General features: G+C 42.1%; 1 protein-coding gene across 1 annotated transcript in view; it reads left to right on the forward strand.

Moving 5' to 3' along the window:
• Nucleotides 1-3832, forward strand: part of RPS13 (ribosomal protein S13) — a 4288-nt gene extending 456 nt beyond the window's left edge. Inside the window, exons 2-6 of the mRNA XM_009995410.1 lie at nucleotides 80-153; nucleotides 1533-1611; nucleotides 2475-2644; nucleotides 3015-3115; nucleotides 3757-3832. Of these exons, the coding sequence (XP_009993712.1) occupies nucleotides 80-153; nucleotides 1533-1611; nucleotides 2475-2644; nucleotides 3015-3115; nucleotides 3757-3790 (458 nt within the window). The 3' untranslated portion in view covers nucleotides 3791-3832. The remainder of the gene's footprint in view (nucleotides 1-79; nucleotides 154-1532; nucleotides 1612-2474; nucleotides 2645-3014; nucleotides 3116-3756) is intronic.
• Nucleotides 3833-8845: the final 5013 nt, after the last annotated feature.

Below are 8845 nucleotides of genomic sequence, written 5' to 3' on the forward strand. Positions count from 1 at the left end.
GGCCGGGTTCGGCCCTGCAGGAAACCGCCTCGCGGTGGGGTCGTGGCGGCGGTGGCCTGGCTTGTCCGAGCCCCCTGAGCGTCTCATCTGCTTCTTCCCCGCAGGAAGGGCTTGTCCCAGTCAGCCTTGCCGTACCGACGCAGCGTGCCCACGGTAAGTCACGTCCCTACCCCCTTCGCCTTGGGCAGGCCCGGGCCTTGCCGCGGTGCTCCGGGAAGGGTCCGGATCCCTCAGTGCAGCTTAGTAGTGCCCAGGAAAACAAACAAAACGAAGAGAGCTGTCGTATTTTGTCCTATTTTAAAATCATGGCCCGATAAAATGCTGCTTTAGTCTGTGGCCTTTGGAATACTGAGAAAGCAAGTATCATTTTCTTGCCAGATGATTTGTTGGGCAAAAAAGGCTCTTCCTTCTTTTTACTTGTCTTTACATAAGTGATACTTTGTGTGCTGATATTCCTAGAAATTAAATTGCACTCTTTGTCCCCGAGTTTGCCTTTTGCCATTGTGGAGTAAAATGACTGTTTACTAGCCGTTAACAGCAGTAATTTGTTGGCCAGAGCACTAACTTAACCAATTTCAGCAGGCCTTCTGCTTGAAAGGCTGACTTGTCAGCTAAATGAGCAGCAGCTAATTCTAACTTGCTTTGCAAGACTGTGTCTTGGAGGATCTGTTTGTTGGCAGAAGGATCAGCTTACGGTGCATGTGGAAAAGTACTGAAAAGCAGTTAAAGCAGAAACATGAAATTAAAGCATAAAACGTGAAAATAAAGATGTACCATTCAAAGTAAGATAATGTAAAGCTGCTTGAAGTATTGTTGAGGGTTAAACAGTTTGTGATTGATTAGGATGCTCAAATGTTATGCATGGTTTGAAAAGCCTTTTGAGTTGTAATGCGTAGAGCATTTCCAAATACGTTTTTTGTTGTTCTTTTCTGTTTCATACTGTGATAGTATTAAAAAAGAAAAAAAAAATCAGAGCTTTGGTAGTTTTTTTTGAAGAATGAGGATTACCTGCTGTGTTGGTGTTGCCTTCATCTTAATAATCATGGAAGCAATGGCTCAATCAGCACAGTTAAACATAGACCCAGTAGAAAAGGCACAACCTTGTCTGAGTAGGTCTATTTGTGTACTTTTTTCTAAGACTGGTTTCACTAATCTCTCTAGGTGCTTCGCTAAGAGATGGCTAAATGCTTCTCAGTTTCCCATTTCTCTCCCAGGCTCAATTAAAGGGTTTCTTCCCATGGCAGTGATTTTTTTCCTCAGTAAATTTGTGTTCATACTAGTGGTGTGCAGTTAAAGTAAGCTGAATAAAGCAGCTCGTTGGAGGTATGAGGTGTTTCCATCAAAAACTGTCTTGCTTCACTTCTGCCTTTCCCCACCATGCTTCACTAGCACTATGGTTTCATGATATATATAAAAGTTGCTCTATCATTAGTAGTAAAATTTCATTTCTTGATTGTTTTTTCAAGTTTTCCTATAGCTTCTTTGTTAAGCAGTGTTGATCAGTTATTGGGGTTTTTTTCAATTTTCTTTAGTGGCTGAAACTTACTTCTGATGATGTAAAGGAACAGATCTACAAGCTGGCTAAAAAAGGCCTGACTCCCTCACAAATTGGTAAGGTTTATGAATAACTTTCTAAACAGAGACAAAATACATGTTTCTGACTGTAGTTCCTCCAACCTATATGCTAGGAACATGCTAACATGCTAAGAAAATACAGGTTTTCTGCTGTACCCGTGTGTTCACTGTGGCTAACATTCAAACTAATGTGCCTCGTTCTTGCAAGAGGCATATTTTGTGACATAACTGAGGTTTTTTCTTCAAGCAGAAAATTGAAGCATCATAACCTGTCCTTAGGAATGGCTAGCAATAGATGTTGCAGGGAAGTTTGGTCTGCCCAGTTTCTTTGAGAAAAACTTGACATCTCATCTCAAATATCAGCAGCCCTGTGTTTACTGAGCCAGGCACTGTAGCTGCATAATTGACTAGTTCTCAGTAGTTGGGATACATGTCGAGCTCTGCTTAACTGTACATGTGCTACAACTTTGTATGGTCATGAGTTCTGCAGAATAATTATGTGCTATGGGAATGATTTTTTAATTTATTTGATGGTAATCATGAATGTATTCATGTTCCTTATAGTTAGAGTAAAGATGGCTATGACATCTTTGTTAGCCATAGAGTAAAGGGTGATTGAATGCCTAGCTCTGATGAATCCTCTAGAAAATTTCCCAGTAATATTCTAGCACTTAAATGTGTTACCTGGCTAAATGTGAGGGCTGGGTTAGTTGTTGGTTAAGCACCAGCTGGTAACAGTGCTTTATCTTCTTTAAGTTGCATTTTGTCTATTATTCACAGTTTCCACCAGAAAGGTTTTTAATTTAGAAGGACTTTTTTGGATGTCTTGTGAAACCAGCCTTACAGTTACAAGGTTTGTTTTAAATCTTTTCAGTGTGAGATGTAAATGTTTGTTCCAGGTGTGATCCTGAGGGATTCCCATGGTGTTGCCCAGGTTCGCTTTGTCACTGGCAACAAAATTTTGAGAATCCTTAAATCGAAGGGACTGGCCCCAGACCTTCCAGAGGATCTTTATCACTTGATCAAGAAAGCTGTTGCTGTTCGAAAGCATCTTGAGAGAAACAGAAAGGTGAGTGCTAATTTAGCTAGGTAACCCTTTTTTTTTTTTTTCCCCCCCAAATAATAAAGGAGTTTGTTTAGAGCCTGACAAAGCAAAGATTCTTAGAGCGCTTCTTGTTAGCCACCCCCTTTGTGTAAACTTAGGGGTTTAGGGAGGCGTTTTGATAAAGGAGGGTGGTCTTCGTGAAAAGGATCTTAAAAGCATTGCTTAAACCATGTATTTCTGCTCATGTTGTGATTTTACTGGATTCATCAGGCTTTGGGAATGTGGAGTTTGTAGCAGTAGCTGTGGATTGTTTTACTTCACCAAAGCTCATCCAAAATGTACATCCTCAAGAGATCAAAGTAGTGCCTGATTGTAATGGAGCTTTCTTTTCAAGGATAAAGATGCCAAGTTCCGCCTGATTCTGATCGAGAGCAGAATCCATAGGCTGGCTCGCTACTACAAAACCAAGAGAGTGCTGCCACCCAATTGGAAGTAGTAAGTCTTCTCTTACAGGGGCTGTAAACACTGTGCTGGGGCTGCTACTCAAAGGGTGAAGAGTGCATTATAATCAGGTGTACAAGTAAACCAGGCAGCAAAGAATAGGTATTTTCCTAAATATTAATTTAATGGAGTGTATTGCTGGGTAAAATGACTGTTGCAACGCTTGGATACAATAATTGTCTTAAATGAGTGAACTTGCTACTTTGTAGCTTTTGTCTTGCTTCCTACAAGCTATGGTCTCTTCTCACTTAGATACTTTTATCTTTCATGTTGCTTTGAAAATGTATTGAGAAATGACTTGGTAGCTGAGCAGAAATGAAAGTAATTTGTAGTTTTTCCTTAGGAAAATTTAGCCAATATAGGAGAATTCACATAGATGTTAGGGTGAGCTTCTCTTTTTATGAAAAGGCTCGAGTGCACCTGCCCAGGTTTTGAATATATGCTTTTGTGCTGTTATCCTAGTATTTGTGCTTTAAAAGGAAAAGTGAAATCTTTCTTTATGCAATACGTATTTTGAACGGATAGTGATTAAGCTTAGGACTGATAGTTAAAGCTTTGAACTGGAGCAGTATTTTTAACAAAGAGTTTGGAAACTGTCTCTGCAATTAATGTTTTTCTCTCTTCTCTCTTTTTAGTGAATCATCAACAGCTTCTGCCCTGGTCGCATAAAAGCTGGCAAAGACTTACTGAAAGAATAAATTTCCTTTAACTAAGATTGTGTTGTCTCTAAGTGGTATCTTATAAAGTTTTGCTTGTTCCAGGAAGCTTCTTGAAATGGGCAGTTTTCAGGCTGGAGCAGACATGTGGCCATGGTTTCTGTATTGCTGTCCTACAGTATCAGATCTGAGTAGTAGTTACTGCTGTTCTAGACCAACTGTATCGTTTGTGTCTATGCATAAACTGGATTTTTATATGATAGCCTCAAGTTAGTAAAATGAGCTACTCATTCACAACAGATAACGTTTTTTTCATGTGGGGCTGTGCCCCTGTGTGTTCTGCAGGAAGAACTGGGAAAGAAAATGACAGGAGAAAGAACTGGAAATTCAGAAAATGCAGAAAGGATTAGGTAGGAGGAGGGGAGAGGGAAGGTGAGCAGAATTGCAGAGGTTGATTAGTTCATTGCAGATATTGTGTATCTGCTCCTTGTGCAGAAAGCTTAAGATGTCAGCCATTTCCTGGCACTAACTTGCTGTAATTTTTAAGTTGTTTTCAGAATAATCTTTACAATTTGGGTAAATACAAACAGTGGTTTAGCTCTCCTCAAATGTTGCATCTTTACTGAGTTAAGGGGCAGTAGCTATTGTATAGAACCCCCAGGTTCTGAATAGCTTTGAGCATAAGAGTAATTTTTCTGCTGGAGAAAAATGGAGAGCAGACTTGACAGTTTTTTCCTTTTTTTTTTTTTAGGAAAAAATGATAAATGGAGTTATTCTGAGCTATTATGGCTGTTAAGTTCTAAGTTACACAGAATCATAGAATGTTGGGGGTTGGAAGGAAGCTCTTTAAATTTGCCATATTGAACAATTTAATGTTTTTATAACATTTAGTAGCTACTTACTAGATCATAACCCGTGGAACCTGGTAACTTCTGAATTTTGCAGAAACACAGGATTCCTTTGCCCTGATTTTGAAGTTAAATACAAACTTGTAATTAGGACAGTTTTAGAAGACAAACTGCACTCCAGTTGAGGTCTAGTGCTACTAGTCTGGTCTACCTTAAAAAGTAAGTTACCAGCCTTCTTCATATGCTGTTAAAATATTTGCTTTCATTTCTGAAAGCTTCTGGTGATTACTTGCCAGACTGTCACAATTATAATTGAGTCCTGTGATGTAGATGTGATAAACTACTTAAGTGATACTAAAATACAACAAAAAGTTTCTGTGAGTCTTTAGGATTGGAGGTATTGCCGACTGAAAAGCACAGGAGCTCTCAATTCATTGTTCTAGAAAACATTGTATGTAAATAATGAAACTACCAGCAGATGGCACTTAGAAACATAAGTGTTTTTAACAGGTTCTGTGTTGCAAATAGTGCCACCTAGAGATCAAACGTCAGGGCTGACAGTCCAAGCGAGTGAACAGATGATACGTTCAGAATTGTAATGCTACTGTATGTGTTGTGCCAACTGATAAGATGTTTTTGAACGCAGTAGTGTTGAAGCTTATACAGTTCTTATATTTTATTGTACTGAGGTGTTTTCTGAATTTAATCTCTACAGTTTCTTTGCTGACACTGGTTTGCAGGCTGTATTCCTGTGGGATTTTGCCCATCCAGTGGTGCTGAAAGCTGCTGACCTTACCAGAAGAAGAGGGAAGGGCAGGGATTGTTAGAGTGATGGGGTCATCGCAGGGATGGAGGATAAGGGGATTACCGTGGAACTAATTGTCTTGTGCTGTGCTGTTGGGAATTAAATTACTTGGGGGACAGATCCTGGGCTTGCAGTGAGATCAGATCCAGGTGTTGAAGGTACTCCTGAGGATAGTGAAAGACCAGTGGACTGTATTTTCTGCCTGTAGAACCTGGCAACCTCTTGTCAAGGAACAGGAATGGTATTGTAGTACTGATCTGCATATATTCTACTACTTACATTGATCAAGTTTCTGTATTTCCTGTAGATCATGCAGGCTACCTTCATTAAGCTGTCCATTCTCATTAAGATTGTCAGTCCCTTGCCCCTTTGATTGCCAGAAGAGGTGCACCATCAGTCGAATTCATTTGCCCCAGGGCACACAGGTTGTCTGCTCAGCAGGTGGTATGACACAGGGCAGCTGCTGGGCCAGGTGTGGGAACAGTGGAGCCAAGGCATTGGCTGGGGTAAATTCTGGGGGAGCAGAGCCCTACAAAGCATGACACCGAGCAACCCATTGGGAGGATGTGGTCCTGCGTCGTGTGTCTGAAGAGAGCATGGGACTGGCAGGTGCATGGTCCTGTGGAAACATCAGGTAGGTTTACCATTTGGGGCAGTGATACAGGACTGTGTGAGGGTGAGAGTGAAACTTTCAGCTAGTTTCCTAAGTCTACCACATAGCCAAGCACTGAGGCTTCTCCAAGCAGCTCAGGACCTGTGGTCAAGCTGCTCAGGTACAAGATCGTGGATGCTTAGGAAAGTTAGTGGAGTCTTTCCTGCTGCTCTGGGTAAAGGTACAATAACTTCCCTTAGCTGGAGAGATGCAATAATGTGAATGAATTTTGATCTGCAAATAGTTGCCAAAAATTAATTCTTCAGATGAAACAGCACAAACCATTCCATAACTATCCATGGAGATAACCATGGGGTTATCTACAGGCATCATCTTATTTCCCTCTCTCCAGCAGGGTGTGTTCTGCAGGCTTTGGGCCCCACTTCCCCTTTTCTCCAGTCACAATGTCCCATCTATTTATGATTTCTTTTGCATTGGCTTAACCTTCAGAAGCTATGTTCCTGTTTCTGCCTCATTTCCAGCAGCCTTTTCTCAATTTCCATTATTCTCTTGCAGTACTTTCTGTTCTCCCAGCAGGTACAAATCTAAGCAATGATTATTTATTTCCCCTATCTCAATGTGGGCTTTTTCTTGTGTTATGCCAGAGCACACATCAGAAAGGAATTCTCAGTCTTCCCCACTTCCAGCCCTTGGACCCTCCGGCATGGAGAAACCTGCCCTTACTTCAGAGGCACAGCCACAGGGTCTCTGCCTCCACAGCAAGTCACCCAACGAGGGGCCCCCTCAGCAGCCATGTGGCCACACTATGCTTTGCTGCTCCACACCAAGCTTATTCACATGATGAGTTTGGTTCACAAAAGCCTCCCATTAGACTTCAGTCCTTGCCAGCTCTGCAGCTCTTGCAGGGCTGTGGGGTGTATGTCAGAGGCTGCTTTCCTTTGGCTTAAAAACAACCGGTTTTGAAGGCTGGCTTCTGGGGCACCTGTTGTTCTCACAGACACTCATTGGTCAGGGCTGTCTGGCACTTCCCAGGAAGGTTTGTTTAGTTTTGTTTTAGGAAAAACTGATGATTCTTTGCTGGGTGGGTCACTGAGGGTGGTAAGGAGGGAACTGGTTTCCTTCAGGTCTGAGGCATTACATCCAGATGGCACAGAGATATGGGACATGGGCACTCATTCTTTGGGTTCGAGGCTGGATTTTCTGTGCAGGTACCCAGTCCCTTCTGTTCCAGGTGTCTTCTTGGGAGCATGAAGCTGTTGTCTGTTACCTTTCTGCACCCTTTTTCTCTCCCCCCCCCAAGTTTTATTGCTCCAAGTGTTTGTCTTGCTTCTGTTCCAGGTGTCTTCTTGGGAGCGTGAAGCTGTTGTCTTACCTTTCTGCACCCTTTTTCCCTCCCCAAGTTTTATTGCTCCAAGTGTTTGTCTTGACAGTTCTGGCTGTGTGTCTTAACTTTCTGATAAGGAAGTTTCCGCCTTGCAAATCAGTCAAGCCAATTTTCTTCCATCCCTTCAGGTGTCATGAGTTCAGATTACCCTGATTTGAGTGTGGAGTCTCCTCCACTGGAGACATTCAAAACCCGCCTGGACGTGTTCCTGTGTGATGTACTCTAGGTGACCCTGCTCTGGCAGGGGGGTTGGTCTAGATGATCTTTTGAGGTCCCTTCCAGCCCCTAGGATTCTGTGTGATTCTGTGAATGAAAGCTATACTCTGATTTTTCTGGGTGAAGGTTTGTGCTTCACTTTTTTCCACTGTTTGCAGTGTCACTTTCAGATCTTAAAAGACAATGTAGTTAAAAAGCACTGCACATGTTTCTTGGGACCCAAGGCTGGTTTGTTTTCCGTTGCCATTTAAATGAAGAGCAGTGGGGCCTCCAGAGGCAAGTTTGGTGCTCCCATAGCTCCGGGATAGCTGGTGTTTCTGGCTTAGGCCAGTGCTGCTTCTTATTCACGCAGTTATTTTGTTTCCTTTTCAATGCTGGAATCAAACTAGTGAAAAAATGTGCTGTTGCTGGGAAGTCCCTTCAACAACTCTGCATCATTTGCATGACAATACCTTGTCCTGCCCTGGTAACCTCCCTCTGCCAGCACGTACCTTGGCAACAGGAAATGGTACAACAATGTTCACTGCACAAATGGGATGTTTGTGAATGTCCCTTTGTTGCTTCCCAAGAATTTCTGGACATACTTGGAGTTGAATATATGAAGGTTTCCCTACTTTCTCTCCACTCTGTCCAGCTTTTGGGATAAGTTTCATTTCTGGTTAGAAATCTACAAGCCTTGTAATCAACAGTGTTGCAGACTGGTGTGAGCTCTTTCACCACAGGAGTTTTTAAAGACATTAACCAGCACAGGTGCAGTAGCTGGAGCTGAATCAAAATAAAAGATTAACAGCAAAACAGTATGTTTTGGATATTGATGCTAAACAGTAACATTGTCCTACAGGGCTTGGTTACTAGGGGAGAAGTACTTACTAGCAGTTAGGACAAAAGGAGGTGAAGTATAGCCTGTTATATCAACCCCAGAGCTTGAGATACTGTGTGGCAGGTAATTACCCTGGCAGTGCCTGAGGCAAAAGGTGTACCTACATTAAAAGATCACCTGAGTTTTCTAGTGAGTACTGGTTTTACAGACTAATATTTTATTCCCTTTCAGGCTGCTCACTCAAGACCCCTTTTCAGGTCAGAATTCTCCTTCAGAGCCAGGAAGGGCTTTCAAGTTGAGTGCAGCTGTCAGGGATCAATCTCTTTTACAGCTCCTTCAAGTTCTTTATGATGCAGATGAATTATTTCCGTAGATCCTGAGC

This window comes from Chaetura pelagica, unplaced genomic scaffold (assembly GCF_000747805.2).
Source record: "Chaetura pelagica isolate M959 unplaced genomic scaffold, ChaPel_1.0 scaffold94, whole genome shotgun sequence".
NCBI classification, from domain to species: domain Eukaryota; kingdom Metazoa; phylum Chordata; class Aves; order Apodiformes; family Apodidae; genus Chaetura; species Chaetura pelagica.